This window comes from Eptatretus burgeri, chromosome 5 (genome assembly GCF_056783735.1).
Source record: "Eptatretus burgeri isolate ZD-2024b chromosome 5, Ebu_testis_v1, whole genome shotgun sequence".
In the NCBI taxonomy this organism is placed as follows: Eukaryota; Metazoa; Chordata; class Myxini; order Myxiniformes; family Myxinidae; genus Eptatretus; species Eptatretus burgeri.
In genome coordinates, this window is record NC_140965.1 from 66,415,575 (window position 1) to 66,442,623 (window position 27,049).

A 27,049-nucleotide genomic window follows, 5' to 3' on the forward strand; every position below is an offset into this window, starting at 1 on the left:
AAAACGACCACTCATTCCTCAAGCCACGCGACAAACTCCATCACCACACGATTATTGTGCAACCGTTGGAGAGAAAAAAATGTTCCTAATTACGTGGTAAAAGTCTTCACTGAGACATCCGGGGGCGTTTTTCGACATTTTTTTTTATCTTGTCCTGTAATTTGTGGCTTCGTAAGAAACCTTTGTATTCCAAGGTAAAGGTAAATGTTCCTTGAATTTCGGAATGGAAAACAGTGACGGTGTATAAACTGCCATACCCAGTGCATTTATCCACAGCTCTTCATTGCTCACCATTATCCCCCGTCCTCTTTCGATTTCCTTTCACTATTACTTATTCATACTTCCCTCACTTTTTTTCCGATTCGATTTGCTGCGCAGGATGTTGCAATAAACGGAGTTGCCTTTTGGTGGTGTATATGTTAATAAATGTCAGCTCTGCTGTTGTTCGTTTACAGCAGATTCTACATAAGTTCGCTTTTATTTAAATGCATCTCGCTTGGTTTCAGAATGCGTACGGAATAAATAGAACATGAATGAACCAACACTTGATCAGAAATGAGTCGTGTTTTTTTTTTTTTTTAAAGGTTGATATTAAATAAATAAAGGCAGTGACTGAACGCCTGAATCACCAAGGGGGATTAACCAGTAATTTCTTGTTCTCCATAAGGAAGTGGGTGGGTGGGTGGTGGTGGTGGTGGTGGTGGTGGTGGTGTTGTTGGTGTTGTTGGTGTTGTTGGTGCTGCTGCCGCGGCTGCCGGTTCTCTGTGGACCAGCAACTTCCGGCTGTGCTCGTTTCTCTGGCCTGGCCTCGTCTACCAGGTTCGAATGAAGAATTCTGCAATGATCTATTCACTTACACAAGGATTTTTTTAAAATATTTTTTTTAAGTTTTCTTGTTTCCCTACTTCAGTACCCGACATAATTTTCCTCACAATTTCTTTATCTCACTGTCCCTCAGTGTGTCCTTGTCTCCTAACTAGTCTCCTATCCACCTAACTACTGTTAACTCAAGCACGATGCAGTTCATACATGATTCGATTTGTAAATGAGTGGTTTGCACTGATTATTGTTCGTTTTGTTTTGTTTTCTTCTTCTTCTTCTTCCTCATTTTTTTCTTCTTCCGCGTTTTCTTCTTCTTCTTCTTCCTCATTTTCTTCATCTTCCGCGTCTTCTTCTTCTTCTCCCCAGTCCTTGAACCGTTTGCATGGCTCACGAGATTGACGAATCACGCTGAGTTTGTCCTCCAATCAGGAGCGAGAAAAGGTACGGTGGTCGGTGGTCGGTGGTCGGTGGTCGGTGGTCGGTGGTCCATCGTTCTTGGATCTTGGTTTCGGAAGAACTTTCATCGTGTTGAGAGTTAAGAAAGTATAAATGGGGTTATGTCTGTTTTTAATTAGTCGAGCATTCTAACGGCTTTATATTTGCCCAGATCCTCATCAACTTCTGCCATTTGGTTCAAATTGCAGTTGAACATGAGCGTTTTCCCAACACTTTGGAGATGACGGTTGATCGATCTTACAGGATCAATGTTTTATGATCACTCGCAGAGTACTCGCCCTGAGGGGCAATCTTGTCCAAACGTGCAACACGTATACCTTCGTTTAGGCGGTGTATAGGTAACTGTAACAGCTATGTGTAGGCAAAAAAATACAAAAAAAACATAACCTGGGTTGCGTGCATGAAGCAAAAACATACCTACTGCTTATAATTCAAAACTCCTCACTACACTGGTAACCATGGGGACAGGAACACTGTACTGTAAATGGTGGAGACTTGTAATAACCTCTCCCACCTGGGGGTAGTGCTACACCATACACATTTACATGGAGAATTTGTCCCTCCTTCCCTCCAAAACCACCAGCAAAGATAAAAAAATACCCCTATATATTAATGGTGATCCTACATAGCAAGTCTGGATGTAATCGGGTCAGAACTGTATGACAAGTCGCTCACCAAACAAACACACATGCAAACACCGGTCCATTCTGTTCTTGCATATGGCAGCTTCACTGCCAGGAAACGATCATTTATTGGAAGCACAGTTGTGTCATTGATGTTGTGTCCCTCTCCCAGTACACTGGTACTCATCTCATCTCATCAACCTTGAAAGGATAACAGGCCGAGTCAACCCCACCTGATGTTAATTCAGCAGCCAACAGGGCTTGAAACTCAGGACCTCAGGATCCTAAGCCAGCTGCCCTAGCCATTAAACCAACACCAGGCTTACCAGTCTGTGAATTACATAGTAAGGATTACTTTGCTTATTTCCTTTCTGAACATTAAACCTCATTGTTTCTTGATTTGGATCGTTAACAACCATACTGACAGTTCCTTTGTTAAAAAAATTGGGGTATTGCCCTTAATATTTTGTCTGAACATGCATTTGGTAAAAGTTAATTTAACCTTCCTGTAAAAGAAACACAAACTTTACCATTGCTTTTTATTTTAACATTACGGAGGTTTTGAGAAATCTGACCTCTTTATCCTGGAGTTCAATCCCTCCCACCCCCACTTCCCCAGGCAGTATCTTGGGCCAAGTCCTGTTGCTAGTCTTCCTCAACAATCTTTCAGACCCTGGAAAATCCTCCATATCTTTTTGATGATGAGTCCATTCTCTAACATCCTACAGGCAGGCAGCAGCCTCTTCCCTCTCTTCAGACTTGATAGAATCATAAACAAGCCAATTCGATTTTGGTTCAGGTCCGGATGCAGATCCGGCCTATCAGTGGGATACAAACTGTAAACTCTTCAGCCCAGTGGAGGTATGTGTTCCACCGAGTGCCGTTCTAGTTACCTCCGCCATTGAAGGTGGAAGGAGGTTATGTTTTCACCCCCATCTCTTTGTTTGTCTGTTTGTGTGTTTGTTTGTATGCAGGATATCTCAAAAAGTTGGGGACGAATTTGGATGAAATTTGGTGGGCAGGTTGGGTGTGTGACAAGGACGAATGGATTAGACTTTTGTGAAGATCCGGATCCGATAATTATTAACCTCACCAAAGGAGAGGGTATTGCATTTGGGTCCGTTTGTTTGTCTGTTTGTCCGCACAGAACTGTTGTGTTTTTCTCTGCAACCGCTTGTCGGATTGAGACGAAATTTTCACCGTTGGTGCGACTCCTCATGTAGAATATTTTAATGATAATTATGACCTGAGGTCACGTGGTGTGGCAGCCATATTGGAAAAACAGGAAAAACTTGGACCTCTGTATCTCTGAAATCGCACAAAGGAAAAAATTGAAACTTGGCACATGGTAAGCACTCCTCATGTGGAATGAGTTTGATTTTTTTTTATGACATCATAATTGCCTATGTAGAACGCTACATCCGATCAGTATGAAAATTTTTGAGGGTCATCTAGGGATGAAATGGTCTACAGAAAAAAAAAAATCATTACGTCATCAGTCACGTGATTCGGCAGCCATATTGTTTAAAAAAAAACAACAAAAAAACCTCTGAAGTGGCTGAACAAATCGAGGCAAAACTTTGCACAGATGACCACCTGTCCATGAGGAACAAAAGGTTCACACATATGATATAAGTCAGATGGTTGGCAGCTATATTGGATTTACCCTCAAACCACTCAAAAGAAGTCCTGGTGAGAGTCTGCCATCTCTAATTGCTCTTTTTCTTGTTTTTTTTCAGTGATTCTTCACCATTGAGAGATTGGGCTAAACAATATATAGCACGATGTCTCAAAAAGTTGTGGACAGATTTGGATGGAACTTTGTGGACAGGTTGGGTGTGTGATGACAAATTGATTTGATTTTGGTGAAGATCTGGATTCAATAATTTTTTTAAATTTTCTAAAGTGATTCTTCACCATTGAGAGATGGGGCCAAAGAATATATATATATATATATATATATATATATATATATATATATATATATATATATATATATATATATATATATACCAAGTTGAAAACACCAGGGGGTTGACTCAGCCTGCCATCCTTCCGAGGTCGGTGAAATGAGTACCAGTTGTACTGGGCCCGGTGTATGCCCCGGTTAGAATAGGTGTACCATATCCCTGTGTGTCGTAAGAGGCGACCAGGGTTGCGTCAGGAAGGGCATCCGGCATAAAAACCTATGCCAAATCATTATGCGGACAACAAAACGAATTTCCATACCGGATCGGTCGAGGCCCGGGTTACCAACGACCGCCACCAGTACCGGTGGTCAGCAGGGTACCAGTGGAAATTGTGCTACTGCTGAGCGAAGGAGGAGAAGGAGACGGGGAAGGCGAGTCCAGAGGCAGTGGAAGAGGGGGAAGGGTAAAAGTGTGGAGGAGAGAGTTGGAACTCTGAATGTTGGGACGATGACTGGCAAAGGGCGAGAGTTGGCTGATATGATGCTGAGAAGAAAGGTGGACATACTGTGTGTACAAGAGACCAAGTGGATGGGGAGTAAGGCTCGGAACATTGGAGGCGGTTTCAAACTGTTCTACCATGGTGTGGATGGGAGGAGAAATGGTGTCGGGGTAATCCTGAGGGAACATTATGTCAAGAGGGTATTGGAGGTGAGGAGAGTGTCGGACCGAGTGATGAGTGTGAAGTTGGAAATTGAAGGGGTGATGATGAATGTCATCAGTGCATATGCCCCACATATGGGGTGTGAGATGGAGTATAAAGAATATTTCTGGAGTGAGTTAGATGAAGTGGTGGAGAGTGTATCCAAGGATGAAAGAGTGGTTTTTGGAGCAGATTTCACTGGGCATGTTGGGGAAGGGAATAAAGAGGATGAGGAGGTGATGGGTAGGTACGGTCTCAACAAGAGAAATGTGGAAGGGCAAATGGTGGTCGAGTTTGCAAAAAGAATGGAAATGGCAGTGGTAAATACATATTTCAAGAAAAAGGAGGAACACAGGGTGACATACAAGAGTGGAGGAAAGTGCACACAGGTGGATTACGTCTTAAGCAGGAGATGCAACCTGAAAGAGATTAGTGACTGTAAGGTGGTGGCAGGGGAGAGTGTAGCTTGACAGCATCGATTGGTGGTCTGTAGGATGACTTTAGAGGTGAGGTTGAGGAAGAGAGTGAGGGCTGAACCAAGGACCAGATGGTGGAAGCTGAAGGAGGAAGACTGTTGCGTGAAATTTAGGGAGGAGGTGAGACAGGCGTTGGATGGTGGTAAAGATGGGTGGGATGATTGGGCAACTACAGCAGAAGTGGTGAGGGAGATAGCTAGGAAGGTACTTGGTGTGACATCTGGACAGAGGAAGGAAGATAAGGAGACTTGGTGGTGGAACGAGGAAGTACAGGAAAGTATAAGGAGGAAGGGGTTGGCGAAAAGGAAGTGGGATAGTCAGATAGATGAAGAAAGTAGGCAGGAGTACAAGGAGTGGCATCGAAAAGCAAAAAGAGAGGTGGCAAAAGCCAAGGAAAAGGCATATGACGAGCTGTATGAGAAGTTGGATACAAAAGAAGGGGAAAAGGATTTATACCGATTGGCAAGACAGAGGGACTGAGCTGGGAAGGATGTGCTGCAGGTTAGGGTGATAAAGGACGCAAATGGGAATGTGCTGACGAGCGAGGAGAGTGTGTTGAGAAGGTGGGTGGAGTACTTTGAGGAGCTGATGAATGAAGAAAATGAGAGAGAGAAAAGGTTGGAAGAGGTGGAGATAGTGAATCTGGAAGTGGGGTGGATCAGTAAGGATGAAGTGAGGACTGCGATGAAGAAGATGAAAAGTGGAAAGGCGGTTGGCGCAGATGGTATACCAGTGGAGGCATGGAAGTGCTTAGGAGAGATGGCAGTGGGGTTGTTAACCAGATTGTTTAATAAAGTCTTGGAAAGTGAGAGGATGCCGGAGGAGTGGAGATTAAGTGTGCTGGTTCCGATTTTCAAGAATAAGGGTGATGTGCAGAGCTGTGGAAATTACAGAGGGATAAAGTTGTTAAGCCACACCATGAAGTTGTGGGAAAGAGTAGTGGAAGCGAGGTTGAGAGGAGAGGTGACGATCTGTGAGCAGCAATATGGGTTTATGCCAGGAAAGAGCACCACTGACGCAATGTTTGCTTTGAGAATGTTGATGGAGAAGTATAGGGAAGGCCAGAAGGAGTTACATTGTGTGTTTGTGGATTTAGAGAAAGCTTATGATTGGGTGCCAAGAGAGTTGTGGCATTGTATGAGGAAGTCGGGAGTGGTGGAGAAGTATGTGAGGATCTTGCAGCATATGTATGAGGACAGTGTGACAGCGGTGAGGTGTGCGGTAGGAATGACGGACCGGTTTCAGGTAAAAGTGGAATTGCACCAAGGATCGACTCTGAGCCCTTTCCTGTTTGCAATGGTGATGGACAGGTTGACGGACGAGATCAGACTGGAGTCTCCATGGACTATGATGTTCGCTGATGACATCATGATCTGCAGGGAGAGTCGGGAGCAGGCTGAGGCGAGCCTCGAGAGGTTGAGGTACGCACTGGAGAGAAGGGGAATGATAGTCGGAGTATGACGGAGTACATGTGCGTAAATGAGAGGGAGGGTGGTGGTATGATGCGGTTGCAAGGAGTTGAGGTGGGTAAGGTGGATGGGTTTAAATACTTGGGATCAACTGTCCAAAGTAACGGAAAGTGTGGGAGAGAAGTGAAAAAGAGAGTGCAGGCAGGATGGAGTGGGTGGAGAAGAGTTGCAGGAGTGATTTGTGACAGAAGAGTAGCTGCAAGAGTGAAGGGGAAAGTATATAAGACGGTAGTGAGACCAGCTATGTTGTATGGTTTGGAGGCGGTGGCGCTAACAAAAAGACAGGAAGCGGAGCTGGAGGTGGCAGAGTTAAAGATGCTGCGATTCTCGTTGGGAGTGACGAGGATGGATACGATAAGAAATGAGTATATTAGAGGGACAGCGCAGGTAGGACGGTTTGGAGACAAAGTGAGAGAGGCGAGATTGAGATGGTTTGGACATGTGCACAGGAGGGAAGCAGAGTATATCGGGAGAAGGATGTTGAAGATGGAGCCGCCAGGCAGGAGGAGAAGAGGAAGGCCAAAGATGAGGTTCATGGATACGGTGAGGGCGGACATGCGGGTGGTTGGAGTGTCAATGGAAGATGTGGAGGATAGAGCGAAATGGAGACGGTTGATCCGCTGTGGCAACCCCTAACGGGAGTGAGCCGAAAGAAGAAGAAGAAGATAAATATAAAATCATGATGTTTCAAAAATGTATTGGCCCCAATATGTTGTAGTGGATCAGACATTGCGTGGCGGAGGTATGTGCTCTACTGAGTGCTCTTCTAATTAACCTCCGCCATCGAAGATGGACGGAGGTTACTGTTTTCACCCCTGTCTGTTTGTTACTTACGAAATCTTTAGATTTCGTAAGTATATTGATGACGTCCGGACTCTGTTTGTTTGTGTGTTTGTTTGTAGGCACGATAACTCGAGAACGAAAGATGCTACCAATGTCAAATTGCACCACGTGATTCAGGAGGGTGATGGCTAGCGCTGATTAGATTTTGGTCAAAATCGGTCAAAGGCCAAGATCACAGTGAGGTCAAACATCAAAAAAAAATTATAACTCGAGAATGGAAGAAGCTACCAATTGATGTCAAATTACACCACATGATTCAGGAGGGTGATGGCTAGCGGATTAGATTTTGGTCAAAATCGGTCAAAGGTCAAGGTCACAGTGAGGTCAAACATTCGATTTTTGATGGTTTGGTGCAGAATCATCGTAGAAACTTCTGGTTTGCGTCACTACCTTATCTTGAGAAAGCTTTTATTAGACAAGGTCAGAGGTCAAGTTGACGATTTCGTAAGCAGTCTATGACTGCTTGTTTGTGTGTTTGTTTGTAGGCACGATAACTCGAGAACGGAAGAAGGTACCAATTAAATGTCAAATTACGCCAGGTGATTCAGGAGCGTGATGGCTAGCGCTGATTAGATTTTGGTCAAAATCGGTCAAAGGTCAAGGTCACAGTGAGGTCAAACATTATTCCGTAAATTCATGTGGAGAAATGGAGTATTTTTGCTTCACTCGACGTTACGAGTTCGTTTTAACTTCGATTTTAATTTTCTCTTCGGTTTTTGCGATCGCTTAGGACGCTTAAAACTCGCTTGTTGAAATTCTGGTAAAAATCGGATGTTTTGGAGACGTTCTAAGATTGTCTAAAAAATATTTCCCTCGCCGCGTCACGGGTCGTCACGTGGTGCAGCGCGCTCGAGCAGATGCGGCGTTGAGTCTCGTAATGGTTTTCCGTGTGTGCGCTGACGGTGTTTTCGATAAAGATGGTGTTTAAAAGTCATTTTTTATCCCAATAAAGGTAATCGTCGCATGCCTGACTCGCTAAGCCATCGGATTATGTACAGATTGTTGGTGGATGGCCGAATATTACGGTTTTGTGACTTTGATAAAATAATAAAAATAATTGCGTGGAGAAATGGAGATTTTTGCTTCGGTCGACGTTACGATTTTTGATGGTTTGGTACAGAATCATCGTAGAAACTTCTGGTTTGCGTCGCTACCTTCTCGAGAGACAGCTTTTATTAGACAAGGTCAGAGGTCAAGTTGACGATTTCGTAAGTACCAGTCTATTACTGCTTGTTTGTTACTTACGAAATCTAAAGATTTCTAAGTATATTGATGACTTCCGTTTCTGTTTGTTTGTTATTTACGAAATCTAAAGATTTCGTAAGTTTATTGATGACTTCCGTTTCTGTTTGTTTGTTAGTTTGTTTGTTTGTTTGTAGGCACGATAACTCAAGAACGGAAGAAGCTACCAATGTCAAATTACACCACGTGATTCAGGAGGGTGATGGCTAGTGCTGATTAGATTTTGGTCAAAATCGGTCGAAGGTCAAGGTCACAGTGAGGTCAAACATAATTCCGTAAATTCACGTGGAGAAATGGAGTATTTTTGCTTCGCTCAACGTTACGAGTTCGTTTTAACTTCGATTTTAATTTTGTCTTCGGTTTTTGTGATCGCTTAGGACGCTTAAAACTCGGTTGTCGAAATTCTGGTAAAAATCGGATGTTTTGGAGACGTTTTAAGATTGTATAAAAATATTTCACTCGACGCATCACGGGTCATCCCATGATGCAGTGCGCTCGAGCAGACGCGTCGTTGAGGGACGTTAAGGTTTTGCGTGGAGAAATGGAGTATTTTTGCTTCGCTCGACGTTACGAGTTCGTTTTAACTTCGATTTTAATTTTGTCTTCGGTTTTTGCAATCGCTTAGGACGCTTAAAAGTCGGTTGTCGAAATTCTGGAACAGCGATCAATAATATATATATATATATATATATATATATATATATATATATATATATATATATATATATATATATATATATATATATATAATAAATAATAAGTCTTTTATCAGATTCTTCTGAAAAGTAATACACCTATTTTGTGGCATATCTTGCTGGTACTGAATCACTTTTTTTAAAAATAAAAACAAAAAAATGGAATTTTTATAAGAAATCTGGTTTTTGTCTGGGACTCATTATCTGCAAACCACAGTGTAAAATCGTAGACCACAATGAATTCAGAATTCAAGCTCCCCTTGGGCTTCTGACTGATTCATGCTTTTATTAGACAAGGTCAGAGGTCAAGTTGACGATTTCTTAAGTACCAGTCTATGATTGCTTGTTTGTTTGTTTGTTTGTTTGTTTGTAGGCATGATAACTTGAGAACGGAAGAAGCTACCAATGTCAAATTACACCACATGATTCAGGAGGGTGATGGCTAGTGCTGATTAGATTTTGGTCAAAATCGGTCAAAGGACAAGGTCACAGTGAGCTCAAACATCCAAAACATTCGATGTTTGGTGCAGAATCATCGTAGAAACTTCTGGTTTGCGTCGCTACCTTCTCGAGAGACAGCTTTTATTAGACAAGGTCAGAGGTCAGGTTGACTATTTCGTAAGTACCAGTCTATGACTGCTTGTTTGTTTGTTTGTTTGTTTGTGAACAGTATTACGGAAAAACTCCTTGACGGATTTCGAAGAAACTTGGTGGGGGGATTAGGTATGGTCCAAGGATCATGCCATTAGATTTTGGACTTGGTCCATGAAAGTCCAATATGGCCACTATGGTGGCCATATTTGAATTTTTGTTTTTGCATTTCTGCATGTTTTAAGTGATTTCCAACCCCCGCCCCCCCCCAAAAAAAATATAGAGAAAAAAAATTGCAACTTTTTTTTTTTTTTTTAATTTCGATTTTTTTTTTTATTATTATTATTATTTTTTTGGGGGGGGGCTTTTCTACATGCGCGTCGATCTTGTTTAGTTTATTCAATCGTTGTTCAGTGGAGTGTGATCCGTTTTGACCGTTTTGAAAAAATATTTGATTTTTTTTTTGCATTTCTACATGAAAATTTTGCAACTTTTTTTTCAACAAAATTTCGATTCTTTTTTTTTGTTTTTCTACATGTTCTAAGTGATTTCCAACAAAAAACATGCCAAAATTATAATTGCGGCTGATTTTGGAACTTCAGGTGGATATACCCACGTAAAATCAATTTCTGTCTCAAGGAATCTAGTAATGACGAATTAATTGAGTATGTAAAAGGGAAATAGACCATGTGGAGGTATACTTAAATGAAATTTGGCATACTTAAAGAATTTTAGATGCTGAGTCCAAATCCACTTGTTTCCACATCGAGGATGTGACACAATTGGTCATTTTTGGCAATTAAAGATACACCGAACATTAAAGTACGATTTTGACACAGAAATGAAGAATCAAGGTCAGACTGATATGTACGTCAAAGAAAACTCTTGTGAGGTCTTAAAATGATACAATATATTTATTCAGAGTTGTATATTATCAATGAAAACCATATTCACTGTTATTAAAGATGTTTATAATTAAAGGTCGTAAACCGAAGCAGTTACATATTTGTACTGGCCGAAAACGTCTGGACTGACCAGACAGGCCTTCGAGTTGACCAAGGCAACTTTTTGCTTAAAAGGCAGCCACACTGGCTATTAAAGGTAGTTACATTGACTATTAAAGGCAGTTACAGTGCCTATTAAAGACAGTTACATTGGCTATTACGGATTAAATCAAAGACAAAGAGACTGCGCGACTCAGCCTGATGAAAAGTAGAACCACCACAAGAGGATTACTGTCTTAGAACTCCAGTATTTCTTGCTCTGAAGCGGTTGCTGAACGAGGCTCTTGACTGCTGCTATCACAAAACTCAAGTCCACTATTACATGCTAACCAACCTGAATACTACTGTGTAGTAGATCACCACAGCAAAAGCAGTGTGACACCCGCATTCACAGTTCGTCGTCGGAATCATAGTCAGTTCCGCTTTCATCATCCATAAGTTCCATTTCTGCACGGGTCTGTTCATCGTTGGCGCAATTTTGACACCCACAGCACTCTGTGCAGGACAGTCCTTTGACCAGCAAGAACACTGGTTGGTCTCGCATTTCATCTTCTTGCAATTACATTTCGTCGCCTCTAACAGTTCCTTCGGTGCTGGTGGTTTGCTCAGCCAGTGAACAGTCAGTGCTCCGTTGCGTTCCACCCATGCGTGAAATGTAGAAGAAGGAGCTTCTATAAACCTCTCAGTCGCGCGGTGGTGGATCGCAGACTGATAGTTCACTCTTTTGCAATGCAGCATCAGAGCGTCGCTTGTAGGCGGCAACTTCTGTTCTCCCAGCGACTGGCTGCAGAATAGCTTGTAGCAAGCCTCATCCACACTCTTCATGGTCGGATGATTGTGCATGGCGCAGACGAATTGTTCCAGGTCGTGAATGATATTTTGATCTAGCGGGAATTCTGGACCAATGCTCCCGAAACAGGTGATGAGATGGGGACCCTTCATCATCAAGTCAAATGGCCTTGTTTTGCCCTTACCGTGGAATGCACTGGTGGTATCACTTCCCATGAAATTGTGCAAACCTATCAATGCATCGCAGACAGAAGATTCCAGGGCATTACTCAGCTTCCTAATGTCAACGACGATAATGTCCTTGGGACTTCCTGTGGCCAGATGGAAATTTCGTGCTCGAATCGACTTCGAGTGAGCCAACGCCAACAGAAACACATCGGTGTCGAAACTCTCTGTGCGCCCCGACTCTTCATTCTGTCCCGCGTGAGTGGCATGTAGCAGGAGCTTCGTGTCAGCTTCCTCATGGTCACATTCAAGTTCAGGTACTGACGACACGGTCATGACACCATTCGACGCCTCGATTTTCTCACATTTGCCGGCATGACTGACGTACAACAGCATGTCGCCCAGTTTTGATGGAGAGATGTTTCTCGTCCACGATTCGATGAAGAACTCTATCAATGCCTCCTTGTTGGCTCCTCAGGAGATAATTGGCCCACTGTTTTGGAAGAGCTTGATCACGTCCATAGATGGTTCGCACCTGAGGATCGCCCACCCTGCCCGCTCGTCTGGCATGCTCCAGGCACTTGATGCTGATACTTGGGTAAGTATCAAACACCACGTCCAGTCTCGAAGATTGGTTATGTCGTGCTTTGGCCACGATGATGTTCAGCACCATCTCTTCCATTTTGCCGAAAGTGTTAGGCAGTGAACCGGCCTTTATCGGCCATATAACGGCCATTCCATCCACAATCGTTGCACCTTGGATAGGCCGAGCGTCCACACGGCAATTGGGCCACAGTTTCAGGATATGGTTGCGGAGTTTGGCTTTGTCCGTCTGAGCAATCAAACCATCACCAGATGCCAGCGGGAAAGATATGTTCGCCAGTGGGTACGCGAGCAGATCGTAGAGTGTTACATTGCTTTTCTCTCCAATCAACAGCAGTCGTGTGAAAAGATGACGTTCATTCGCAATTTCAACCTTCGGCGTCTGCTGGTGGGGAGTCGCCGACTTGCCTCGCGTCTTCGAGAAAGTTGCCAATTTGGCCTTCGAAATCGGACTGAAGAATGGGACCTCACCCGAGAGAAGCCGATCATGCATGAATTGCACGACAGCATTCTCTCCCTTGACATATGCGTTCATCAAGTCCATGGAAGTGGCTGGCGGTGCGATGACACCTGAACTAATATTGACGAGTTCAAGGTGAGCACCGGAGAAAGGGTTATATTAATCATTTGAAGTACTGTGTCCATCACTTGTACCACCGCTGCTTCGTTCTTCTTCGAGCTTGACACATCCAAATCCTTTCTCGTTCGGGGCTCGTCGTGGATACCCGCCATGGACTCACATTTCCTTGCGATTTCCGCACGTGCTGGTTGGGACAGGATCCACTTCTTCACAGCTGTGCTTTTCTGAGTGTAACCAATGATGCCTCCACTGGTCTTGCTGTCCCTATTTAAAGTCTGCTCTATGATCTGATTGCACGCAACACTACTAAATCCATAATGAGTATGCCGTTGGGCAGTCCATTTGCCGTCCATGCACGCTTGATAGGTGTCTGGGTGGGAGTGCTCTAGCCCCGCCATTTTCAGCCAGTAAACGGGTGAGTACCTTGCATAGTTTGGGTGATCGTACGCAAAGTACCAGGGCATTGACGCTCTCGTGATCGCAAGGTGTTTTGGCCAGTTCGAAGTACGAGTTGCCCGTATAAGCTCTTGTGCTAGCTCCACCATTTCCAAGTATGAGCACCAGAATGTGAATGTTTTGCTCGCTGTACATTGCTGCTGTCTGAAGTCTCTGTAGCATGTGAACATTTCCGAGACCTCTTCCGATGACAGTAACTGTTCGAACAACGGAGACTGAAACGTTTCCTGGAGATGCTCTATACACCTCTCTAATCGCACACGCGTCTCCTCTGCGAGGGAGTCCATGAAGGCCTGGAAGTATCGTCTTCCTCGCGCTTCGTAGACGAGCTTGTGACAGCGCAGACTCCTGTTATAATGGTGGCCGTTTATTACTGAATTTGCAGAACGCTGAGCGACAATACCAGACTCTATTATGAGGTCTAGCAGACCTGCGTCTCTGAATCTTTTGCCGATCATGCCTAGGAAGCTCATGAGTTGGTGGAATTCACCAAGACGAATTACCAACCTTTCTGTCAACTCCGGGTGCAACCAACGAATCTCCTGCGCCTTACTGTAGATCGCAAGATCGAAGACTAGAACTACTTCTTCACGTTCCAGTTTATCAGCCATATCGATGCTTTGGTGTAGGACCTAGTAAACGGTGTCCAGTTCCGTGGATGATGCCTCGATCACGGGAAGGTAGATGATGGCTGACTTGGTCAACTATTCATCCCGGCGAAGGAGGGTGTTGTACCCAGTCCATGTCGGCAACCGCCCATCCGTTTTCTGGACCGTTTTCATTGTGTAATAGAGCACATCCAGCGATAGCCTGTCCTCTTGTGACGGACTGATGTCAATGTCACAACTGTAAAAGGCTGTGGTCCCTTGCCTTTTCCCGCCACCATACTTGAGAATGGGTGGCGTGTTACCAACTAATGACCGCTGACGACGGCTAATTGGAGTCACTGGACGAGCGTGCTGAATCGGCTCAGAGGGTGCGTCTTGTATCATCGATCCATTGGTGTGGTGAGTGGTCCCATGACCGGTGAGGGTCTCCTCACTGAAATCGATGTTATCGTACACAAATATTGTCGGTACATTTCTGAGGCAGTTTGAGGGCAGTTTTCCCTCCTGATCAAACTGCAACAGTGCCAAAGCAGTTTCCAACGCCTGTGTAGTACTGACTGAGACACAATGCCCAAGCTTGTTGAGCAGTCCTAACAGTCGAGTAGAACCAGTCCAATGTTTCACAGTCAGGCCCAAGGCATAGGACTTCGGAGTAAACGTCTGACCCCTTGACGCAATAGAAACAACGTCTTGAAGAACAGAGAGCATTTTCAGATGAATGTGCCGTGGGAGTTCCACAAATTTCTCCAGGGTTGGCTCGTCTGACAGGCCCACGATCCATGTAACAAGGTTGTACAATGCAACAGGGACGGCTCTTTCAGCATTTGATATGTCGAAGTCAGGAGCAAGTGGTGGCCATGTAATGTCCACACTTTGGTGTTTTTTCAGGTCATCCCTCACCATGAGTGCTCCTGAGTATAGAACATGTAAATTGAGGCCTGAGTCACCCTACTGTGGACCCTGGCTGGCTTCATCCTCTGTAGTTGACTCTGTTTCTGTTGTAGAGCTACTGTCTACAACAGCAGCCTGAGCAATGGAACCAATATCAATGTCCTTCATGTACACCACTTCGCTCTCAGACATTTTTGGTGGACGATAGAAAATCATGTCTGGGTACCGTTCCTGCAGTCTTTTCTTCAGTCTTGTTGCCTGGTAGTTGGCCTTATCCCGACCTTCGCATACTCTGAGTAGGTCATTGAACATCTCACACAACATCTTCATATGTATAGATTGCTTTCCATCAATGAGTCTTACCTGGATTACTTTATCACAGAAAATGTCAAATGTTGAGTCATAGTTCACTTTCTGAGTTTGGAGTTTACTTTCACTCTGTCTGTGGTATGTGTCATTCACATACTCGTAATAACATTTACGGTGATAAACTGCCAGCCACACAGTCTTTATCCTTTATAGTTGTTATTATTCTCACATCATGTTCATCTCTCCTCTGCTCAGCAGTTTCCCTCAGCTTTCCTCCATCCTGTGTTTCTGCCAGGGACAACTGATCACGTTGAGATTTTCCTTTGACACGGATGAATTTGTCTTTTTTCTGACATATGATACAAATTCTTGGCAGTACACCAGCTGATTTGCCAGCCACCCTTTCTACAGAGGTTCTGAGGGATTTTCTACGTATTTTGTGGTATGAGTGCCCCTCTTCTTCTTGTCTGCCCACCACATCACTGGCTCCAGCAGAAACTGCAGTAGTGCTGGCTTCTGATTTCCTTTTCCTGGCTTCAGCACGTTTTATATGATCCTTGTTACAAAACGACGCATAGTAGAACCGGTGACAGCCGGCATCCGCAGGAGGATCAGTCATTGGCAGCAGTTTCATAATTTGATCAGCCAGCAAATGGCATTTGTTGATAGTTTCACTATCTGTGGCGTCGCACCAAGCCTTTGCACACTCGCATACCTTACGCCAGCTCTTATCCGTGAATTGCGTCACTTTCTCATCATCCTCCGTGCCCAAGTGTATGAAACAATGCATATTTGGTTGTTGAAAGACCAAAAATCACTCTAAATCACACGACAACCATGGGCGCCGCCATCTTCATTTGGTCGTTTCCTGGTCGTTTCCTCCGCGATTTCAAGCACGCCACGCCCACTTCATGGCGGTAATTTCAAATGGTAATAACTGTCAGTGTGTCAACTTGTGCATATGGAAACAAGTAGGAATTTCAATGGTGTGTTCTCATAAATGTACAGGGTGAATTTCGTTTAGATTGGTGATCTGCACAACGAAACTGAACGAACCGACCCACCTCCACATGACCTAAAAGTTGCAAACTATAACTCTGTGAGCACTGTTGACGTCAAATTGAATGAATAGGATATCAGGTTCACTTGAGTGACCGAGCAGTATTGGCGGCGGAGGTTTTGCACTCTACCGAGTGCTCCCCCTCTAGTTTCATTCTGTTATATCCTGGTCTGTTCTGTGTTGTAGCTCCTCCACGAGTCTCGACTGTGTTCAAAAGAAAAAAAACCTGCTGTATTTTGAAGGTATCCTCAAACTGGGTGACCAAAATGCTTGCATTCGCTTCTGAACATTAAAAATCTCCTGCTATTTTTCACAATTATTGACAGCCTGCTGTCAATTTGGCAGTGATCTAGTGGTGTCGTTCGTGGGAGTCTCACTACAGGCAGACCATGAAAAAAGGATATTGTAATCGGCTCTGTCTGTCCATCCATCATGCTATTTCCTCCTTAACAGTTGTACAGAAGTTCACCAAACTTGATAGTTATGATCACCACATGGCAAGAAGGTGCAAAAGCACTTCACCATGGCAGACAGGTCGGTGGTCTCGCTGTCTTTTACTGCTTCCTTTCTGGTCTTGCTCCCTCTACTCTTTGTGTGCTTTGTCCCCCAGGTTTCTGCAGGGCTCACACGGTCCACCATCACCTACTGGTGAGACTACCTAAATCCAGGATCATTGCTCACTTTCACTCATTTGTTCCTCTTTTTGGTTTTTCCTGCCTGTGGAACCAATTTGCACATTCTCTTCAACATCATTCATCCCCAGCAGGTCTTAAAGACAGACTAGCCAAACCCGCACTCCGCACAAAGTTTCTAAAGTGAGGGTTCGTTAGGACGTCAATTTCTCTGGTGTTCACAATGTGATTTATAGAATTTATTTATATATAATGTTTCTTGTTACATTTTTTTGTGTCAAATGCACCTTCTGAGGTAGTTAGCATGTGCAGAAGAGGGTTTTACATTGCAGACGCTGTTTTCTAGGAGTGGCATTACGCCTCTCAGCTGTGACGGTCTGTCGACGACAGACATAATGACGTCAGCGAATGACCGATGATGTCATGACGTCATTACTCCTCTCAGCGGTGACGCCACATGTCGCCATGCAAACAAATGTAAAAATTAGAAAATCGCCAAAAATTCCCAAACCTGTCCATCTTGCATGATCTCACATAGCCTATGCTGTACATTAGACCACAGAGCAACCGCATGCCGAAAGTGGCGACAATCCATCCGGCATTTTCGGAGGAGATACGTCCACAAAATATGGCTTAGCGTATTAAAATAATAATGTTTGTTTGTCACCCATTGTTTGTCTGCCTCCCACTGCCTTGACCTTTAGCTCGGCTGCTGGTGTTTCCCCCCTCTCTCTGCTGTGTCCTGTACTAGAACAATGAATGAATAAGAACACAACAGGACTCCTGTTGTGTTCTTATTCGTTCATTGTTCTAGTACTAGCTCTTCTATGAGCCTTGACTATGCATCCAATTTTTTTTTTTCAACCAGCATGGGGATATCTGACTTGTCAATGGAACTGTTGTTGTAGCTGAGACCGTTGGAGTTTGGGCACAAACAAAGAGATTCGTGCGTGGTTTTGATTTGGCCATTCACCGTTGGCCTCTCTTGGAACCAGACCCTACCTTTACAGGTTGGTATTGAACAGTCACCACACATGCCCTTGCGTACATGCGATGAATAATATCATTAAATGGGTCAGCTTCGAAACTTTTGAATGCCCCTCGTATTTTACATCCCAGATACTTGACACGCTAACATGCCCGTTGACAGAAATAATGTAAATGCTTATCTTAAAACAAAATTAGCGATCTGTATGAGCAGCAAAATAAGTCAGACATTAAATCTTTGCTCTTTTCCGATGAGCAATTCGGCTTCAGACCAGATCACTCTACCCTGGATATGCTGCTTCTGCTCTCTCAACAATGGATGGAGGTACTCCATGCCAGACATGAATCAGAGCCATATCCCTGGACATATTGCGTGCTTTTGACACAGTCTGGCACCCTGCCCGGCTCACCAAACACTCTTCCTCTGGTATCCAAGGCCATCTCCAGTCATGGTTCACAGATTTCCTCTCCTGTCGCAGCCAACGTGTGGCCCGAAATGGAGTTCTCTCATCCCCTCTTCCTGTCCAGGCTGGAGTTCCTCAAGGCAGCGTTCTGGGCTCTCTTCTTTTTCTGGTTTTCATCAATGATCTCGCTGACTCTCTGGAAAATCCTCTTTGTCTCTTTGCTGATGACTCCACCCTCTGCCATACCATCTGTCATCCCTCAGACCAACAAGCAGCAGCTTCTTCGCTCACTGCAGATCTGGATAAAATCACAAACTGGTCCAACACGTGGAACATGTCTTTCAATCCTGACAAATCTCACACTCTCACTGTTTCTCCGAAAGGACCGTTTGGAACCCCCCCTCCCCCATCTACTTTCTCAACAATCCTCCGGAAGAAGTCCTTTCATTCAAGCTTCTGCGTTTCACTACGTGCCATGATCTTTCCTGGGAAAGCCACATTTCCAACCTGGCCTCCAAAGCCAGTCGCCGACTGGGAATCCTCCATAGTGCAAAGTCCTTCCTCAGCCCACCTGAGCTCTGGACCACGTACAAAGCTTTCGTCTGCAGCCTGATGGAGTACTGCTCTCCCCTCTGGGCTGGTGCTCCTGCCTCTCACCTTTCTCGGATTCACGCTGTGGAAACCAAGACATTTAGGATCATTGGTATCTCCCGTGGTGAGGTTGAGTCTTTGGGCCTCTCACTGTCTCACCGCAGGAAAGTCGGTGGTCTTTCTGTCTTCTACTGTCTCCTCTCCTGTCTCGCCCCCCCTGCTCTGTCTGCGAAATGTCCCCCCCCCCATATTTCCGCAGGGCGCTCAAGGACCGCCAGCAACCCCCTTCTGGTAAAACTACCAAAATCACGAATCACTGCTCACCTTCACTTTTTCATTCCTCTTTTTTCCCCGCCTTTGGAATAAATTCTCACACTCTCTTCGATCCCATTCTTCCCTCCCAGCCTTCAAAACAGCTGTTCACCACCACCTCTTATCTTCCCCCATCCAAAACCATGATCTTTCCTCCCCCCGTTAATCCACCCCAAACCCATCTCCTTAAAGTTATTCCCTGCTTTCCTTCCTGAAAGTCCCTGTAATGTCCATCTTGCATACCCCGTGTTCCCCACCCCATCCCTCTCCCTTCCACAGATCTCCAAATGTCTCTGTTCCCCACTGTTTCGTCATTCCCTCTCCCACCCCTCTTGTCTCATGCCCCCTTGCTGTTGCGTTGTGTGTTCGCTCTCATATGAGCCTAGACAATGTATACAACAACAAAAAAAAAACTAGGAAATAAAATACCGTAAATGGTGATAGATTCATCGTGGAGGGAAGGAGGAGGAGATTGCGACCATACTTTGTGCAGAGCGTTGGTGCTGCCTAAGCAGTCTCCTTGGCTGTTGGTCACAATCCTGGATGGGTCGCCACTCCGACGCAGTATACCAGCAAGCTGGCACTCATTTTGCCGACCTCGGAAGGATGACAGGTCGAGTTAACCCCACCTGGTATTAATTCAACAGCTGAGTGGGATTTGAACTCAGGACCCTGGGATCCAAAGCCCGCCACCCTAACAATTAAGCCAACACCAGCCATGTGGAGGGAAGATAAGCTGACATTTCGGTCCTTACCATCCGTCATACCAAAAAAAAGAAACCTTCTTTGGAAGATCTTTTTGGATCAATCACTATTTAAGGTATTTCTAGTTTCCTATTTGTTTTGATGCCTACTGATAGTCTATAAAGCCATTTACACCCATACCATTTGTGAAACCTATTCTCATGAAGTATTTTCGCGTCCGAGTACCTGTTAATACGGGATTCCTCAGAGCCAGGACCTTTCGTCCCAAGGGATGGTCCAAACGGTCTTTTATGGCACTGCGTTCAGTATGACTCGACGTTACAGTTCCCCATAGTCACCCAAGTAAGCCAAAATTGATGGCAAACACACACGGAAAGCACATGGCTGAAACATGTTTTCTTACCCTTTAAAGGGTTTGTTTGAAAAGCAAAGTACAGGGAAGAAGGTCGACAAGACGCTATCAAACGGAACAAATGAAGCGAGTCAAAATACACAGAGGAGAACGAGAATATGAAAACTTGTACACTAGAAGGAGAAATAAAATGCAAAACCTAACCCACTGGGTTCCAGATATCATACTCTCACAAAACAACAATGCAGACAGGACTTTCCTTTATCTACGATGTGCACGGTGATCACAGGACTCAATGCAGCCTGCTTTAGAAACCAGGTGCAAGACAAGAGTCGCTAACTATGGTGTTCAAAGATGAGTAAACCCATCCATGACCAGGGCCAGCGATGAGTAGACCTTCAACCAGACCATGTAGTCATCTTTGTCCTTTTCCCCAAAGAGGCCTCATGGTTGGCACTTCTTCCTCCTCCAAGTGCTGAGGTCTTTCTTCCCCTTTCCAAAGGCAGGGTGATACCAGTTTGGGTATATCCCAAAACTTTTGCAGAGCAAACCACAATAATTTCTGCCTCACAAGGTCCTCCATGAACCACTTGCTCGACTTCCTTCCACACGAGCCTCTTTGCTCTCTATCTGGTTGCCTGGAATTTTCTTCTGGTCGACTCAGTCCTCTTCTTCCTCCTAGGCAGAGTCCTCTGGGGTGCTGCCCATGGGGGTGGCCCCAATAAAAATAAATTTACCACATTTTCTTCCAGCCTTCACAGTGACTAGCGTTTTGTACATCCAGTGTCAAGTTCACTTTTCAGGCTTCTGATAAGTCTGCTGTCGAGTTTTTCAAAAGGAAAAACATTTATCATGATCCAGTTAACTGTGCACTCATCAAAAACATGAGGTCAGCACATAAAAGATGTGCTCAGGAAGACATAACGAGGAGAATCCAGACCAAATATCTAAACTTGACTTCAAGAAAGAAACTGCAGATGCCAAACAGAAACTGAAAGATATTAGCTTAATGGCTGCTCAGCACGAAAAGCAAACCGGCAAGCAATGCGAAACAAGTTTGCTCGAAGAAAAACAAAAACGGCATCAATGGAATAATCAACATGATTGAAAAGCAGGCATGGTAATATTTAATGAACAAAGTACACACAAACAACAAATATCCATGTACAGTTAGTTGGTATCATTAAAAATGTCTGCATGCATGTCTTCATACCTTGTTCTTATAGTGCACAAATTGTTTGCTGTATGTACATGACATATTTCAAAATGCCAGGAAAGGCAATACCAATAACATTGTTTGTGTCACAAAACATGCCCTAGAGGGTGCCTTAAATATGTCCAAAATGCTTAAAACCCAATGACTTCAGGGGGTTTTGTCCCCTGAACCTCACCAGCCAGGGAGCCTTAAGTGGCCACCTGGACTCCCAGACAATTTTCCTATTTTTATGCAATGTTTAATATCAAGCCTGATGCATACAAATTCAATTTTATGGTGTAGAATAATCGAAGGAGCTTGTACTTAAATCGCATGCATGGCAAAGACCTCGGTAGCTATCAATGTACTCTAATGTGAATTACAAGGACATTCATAGACAATTGACGAATACGTACACGTTGCTTTTCGGAGTTTAACCTGGTACTGAGAAATGGGCCAATTCCATCGCTTGCATCTGTACCACGTACATGTAAGTGCTTTGCTGTGGAGTGTGGGGCCACTTGGACAGAATGGGAAATGGTGACTAGCTTGTTGGTATGTATGTAGTTCTTTTGGACCAATTGGAGATTTTCTTTGTCATTGTAAGATCTTTATCACAGCAAGGGAAAATTGAGGAGGTGAGAGATGATGATTGCTCCAGCCAATTGTGGATGAGAGATGTAGTTTGTATTTTTTTTAAAGTGTCTACATATGTTCAACAAAGAAGAAAAGCCTCGCCACCCAATAATTTGTTTGTAACAAACAGGAAAGGGCAGACTGTTTCCAGCAACGTTTTATCCGTGATTCATGGACTTCATCAGGCCTAAGTTCTAGCCCTGACGCATTGCCGCGTACACGCACAACAAACATGGCGTGCACACATGTTTTGTTTTTTAATTCCCTTATATTTTGCTTGCCTCTTTGTGTGTATCTTTGATTTTGATTCATTTTGGGACCAGACCATGTGCAGAGACGGACCATGGAGCCAGGGAAGGTGACTGGTGGCGTGGAGGGCTTTGTTGATGTCGATCGTCCATCTCCGCTCCCTGTTTGTGGATACTCCGTCTCCAGGCGTCTCATCCGCCATGCTGTGGACAACACTCTGTGTGCCTTGTTTGGACTCCTGTTGTCACCTCTCCGCTGGTTGCTTGATCTAATCGGTCTGCCGCGCCCACTCCGCTACTCACTGTATGGCGTGGCAGTTTTCCTGGCTGCAGTGTATGGCCTGTCTCTCATCACTTTAGCACTGCGGACGTACCTGGTGCAGGCCACTGTTGCGTTTGCTGCTTTCCACTGCTTTGTGCTGGCTGCAAGCTTGCGACATGCTTGAGGGTCACGGTCCAATGCTGGTCTTCGGTGGATAAATATAATCATTAACTGAATCTCACCAACTCAATATGTGAGCTCACATGTTGTAAAAACATTGTGGAATTTGACTCCAGTTAGCTCTATGGTAACTACATGACTTTATGAAGGCTAGATACACTCCATCACTCAAAAGCACAATGACTGCTTTCAGATGCTTGTCCCTGTCCCTTTCTCCCAATTGAGTTTGATGCAAAACAACTGACACGTGATGATCATCTGACCTCGTATTCCAATTTTGTTCATTTAGCGTCACAAAAAGTCAAAACAATGCAGTGGGTTTATTATTTTCCAATATATCGCTTTGAACCTCAGCATAATGTGTTCCTGTGATGTGAAGAAAAACAAGTCTGTTTTAACAGGTTGATTGGAAGATTGAAAACCTTTCCCCAGATTTTGTGGAGATTCGAACTCCAACGCGAACTCGTCGTCATCACAATCAACACATTTGGGCTCTAACTCACCAAATCCAGGCCAAGGGTGGCCATTGATGTAAAAGCAATCTTTTTCTTCTTTTTTTTTCTTCGTTTTTTTCCTGTAGTGAGCATTCACTCAAACCATGGTACACACTAATCTGGCCTGGTATGAATCACTTGCTGGTTTGGTCCTTGAGCTCTTGGAGGACATTCCAAAGCCATAACTCGTCGTTTTCTCTGTATACTGTATTTTCCTTTGATAAGGTACCTGAATTCAGACCCTGAGTATTTTATAGTTACAGGCAGACCGTTATGGTGGAAGTGGTGGATGGGTTTTAGGAGCTGTAATGTTGAGGAATGGACTTTTGAAGGGCTAATTATAGTGGCAAGTACACAGTCCATTCGCAGTTTTGTAACGTTTGTGCACTTTTATTTTGTATTTGAAACAAGACGGTTGTGGTTCACCGTTTTTTTATTTTGCCACCTGAGATCCTAGCAGACTCTGACAAACACGGCTGCTTTTACGTGCAGGCACTCATCCACTCCATGGACATCTTCTGACATGCACAACATGTTCGTCAGTGTTTTCATTACATCCCGAAAGCCACGTATGAGTTGTTAATGCACTTCTGTGTAAAAAAAGCATGCCAACTCTTGGTTGTACCATGTATATGAAAGGAAGTTTTTGGAGTTCAAGTGAATGACTGAAATTTAACTGCAAAATATTTCATTTCTCAGGAAGCAAGCAGTCTGTCATATGTTTGTGGGTCATAAACGTGGAGTCGGGTTTCATCATCAGTCATTGTTCTCCTAAGAAAATATTTATTGTAAAACGATTTTTTTTTTCACCAGGTGAGTATGAGTTGAAGAAAATTGGCACACCACGTTTTCTGTCATACTCTATTTCACTGCCATTGCAGTGAGCGTCAACGTAAATCTTTCCGAAGACATTATTGGATCACCATTCATATCGCCCTTGATAGTCGAAAGCAGATGTGCACCTGTTGCTTACGAACACCATGACATGAATTTATTTATAGTGCAGAAGCTGCTCAACCAGACAACCACACTTTTTGGTAGCAAGTGGTGTATCCTGGTGCGAAGGAACCTCCAAGGTGGCCAGACAATTTGCTACCTGTAGTCCAAGCAGGAATTGGCACTTTGTTCAGGGTGCCAGTGATACCTCGCTGACTCTTTGCGATGGCCAGCGTGGGATCTTTGACGTTCACCAATGACCAGTGCTGGCAGATGGGTCCTCCTGCTTAATTTCCTTCTGTTGGACAATGTTGACATTGACACCTCACCCTGCATGTGGAATACCAGGAGCTGGTTTGGGATTCAAACCCAGGTGAGACTGCTCCATTGGATCACACAATGTTTCTCAATCTCCAATGAACCCATTTGTAAACTATGAACAAAAACATGTTTGCACAAGTTTGTGTTTGATACCATGCTGCACATGATTTGCATTCAGATGTGAAACGCTAATGAAATTGTTCTTTGTAACACTAGTGCCCATGCATGACTGGTTAAAGAACTACACCTGTTTCAGAACTAAAAAATGAACAGCACATATACATGAGAGTTTGTGGCAATTGCATAACATATAAAAGGAATTGCATTTAACTCAAACGTGGCCGTAAAACCGTTTCTAAAACTAACTTGCACTTTGTCCATTCCGGTTATACATTTAGCACAGCAATAGAACAAACCATCTTCTTCCATGGGTCATGTACTTTTAAGATTTAATCTGTTCTTTAAAAAGGATCCCATAGTTGATTTTATTATTTAAGCATGGTTATATTTGTGGCATGGTGTGTAAAGTTGTACCTTGTGCCTTTTTTTTTTCTTCTTTTTCTTGACGTTTCCTTCAGATATGGACCTTACTTCTCCACAATGACCTTTTTGCATGATATTATACCTTGGTGTTTTCTAAAACGGTACTCAATAAAATTAATTCCAAATAATGGGTTTCATAACAGATTTTGAACTCCTTTTTCCAATGTTTCAAACTATTTATACAGTGTTCCTGTCACTTATGACACTACTTGGAGAATTTTTTCATTATTACTTTTTTATAAGATCGAGAATGGGGGAAGTGAGGATATGGATGGTAAAAAGGCAACAAATCGACAGTGGAACACTCCAAGCAAGAGAAAGAAGAAACAGTACAAGAAGGGAGGAAACACAATAACTTTTGAGAAGAAAAGTGAAAGAGATTTACTTGTCAGCGCGAGGACGTGATCTAGACGAGGACCAGACAAACAAACTCAGAATTGATATGACAGAACTGACTTAGTATGGTTAAGACTCCACAAGAATGCATTCACAATAGAAGTAACAATGCGGGGAGCAAACAATAACAGTTATGATAGATCTGAATGGGTGTTCTTCACCTGCTTTCGAAAAGGTTTTCACGAAGTTTGGAAAACTCTGCATTCACAAAGGAGCCAGAACCAGGAATCCCAATATTCCACGCACATCTGATTGCTTTTCAACATGTTTAAGAGAGAAGTGGAAAATATTCCATGGAATAAAAGGTAATACAAGTTGAGTTAGCTTCAAAATATTGTTGCGAATTCGTGCCTGCCGGCGTGCGAACAGCCGCGTAACTCGAATCGCGGCACGTCGCCCACCGGACGGACAATTCTGTTGTGATCCTCTCGGAACAACGCTGGGAGCTAGTCACGGATGGGGGTTTAACCTCACCACGATCGTGCCAATTGCCCACCCGCGCAGGATAGGGTTGCTCGCCAAATTCGATCTACCAAAGTACCTGCGCGAATGGTCGACGGGGCGATCATACCACGCTACAGGCCAATTCTGGACACGAACCGCTTAAGTGGTCCATTCCGTGCTACAGTGATAACCGAGCGGTGTTATTGTCGGCCTTGACGGTTCCGATTAATTATTGGGATGTTGCACCCACTACGAACCCCTTACATGATGCAAGATGGAGGGTCAATAAAAAGGAAAAGAGACGAAGCAGAGCGGGAACAGTTCAACAAGCAAGCATTTTATTCACACACACACACACACACACAGACAAGCACGTATATACAGCCATACAGTCAAAATGCACATATAACAGTTAAAACAGTCATGCAACAAAAGCAAATGCAGAGCTACAACTGACTACGACCGACACACGGCAACACTTACGCAGTTCTACTTCACAGACGGTGCCAACACACACACTTATACAAAAAGCAAAGGAAGGAAAAGAAAGAAAGAAGTCAAGACTTCCCTTTTATGGCTGGTGAGTCCCTCTGCCGCGACCGTCAGCGTGGTAGCGCCTGGCCCCGACCTCTCTTGCGGCTAGCGAACCCTCTCCGGCACTCCCCGTCCGAACGCGCAGGTCCACCTCACAACGGGCGCTGCCGCGTCTCCCGTCCGTGCCTTCGTGACGGGGCCGCTCGCCAAGCCGCGGGTGCAGGACCTCTTCCCGAAGACCAACTCTCGACAAAAACCAACTGAAGACCACCCAGACCACCAGCCAAGACGAAAAGGAAGAGGCGGAAGAGGAAGAGGGGCCAGAGGAAGAGGCTCAAGAGGAAGAGGCTCAAGAGCGCCCCGCCCATGTCCGTCTTTTATAGCCCTTCGCCCCGCCCCGTTCTCGGCTCCACCTTCCTTCGAGAGGGTTCCCGAAAAGGGCGTTCCCTCACGCCCTCTCTCCATCCCGCCCCGTGCGGGGGCCGGGGGAGTCAGTTTTTGGCTCTGGGCCAGAGAATTATTCCCCCAAAATGAGACCCCTCCTTCACATGACCTCTGACCTTTGACCTGCATCGCCCCTCCACT

At 44.4% G+C, this 27,049-nt stretch overlaps 1 protein-coding gene across 1 annotated transcript; it reads left to right on the forward strand.

Annotated features, from left to right (window-relative positions):
• Positions 1 to 698: 698 nt before the first annotated feature.
• Positions 699 to 25,218, forward strand: C5H6orf47 (chromosome 5 C6orf47 homolog). Its single transcript, XM_085882196.1, has 4 exons — positions 699 to 819; positions 1,189 to 1,263; positions 17,833 to 17,934; positions 22,430 to 25,218. The coding sequence occupies exon 4, from the start codon at positions 22,450 to 22,452 to the stop codon at positions 22,798 to 22,800; it is 351 nt and encodes a 116-aa protein (XP_085738322.1). The 5' UTR covers positions 699 to 819; positions 1,189 to 1,263; positions 17,833 to 17,934; positions 22,430 to 22,449; the 3' UTR covers positions 22,801 to 25,218.
• Positions 25,219 to 27,049: the final 1,831 nt, after the last annotated feature.

Excerpts from the sequence above, each read along its gene's own strand:
- C5H6orf47 (XM_085882196.1), top strand. The coding sequence starts at position 22,450 with ATGGAGCCAGGGAAGGTGACTGGTGGCGTGGAGGGCTTTGTTGATGTC.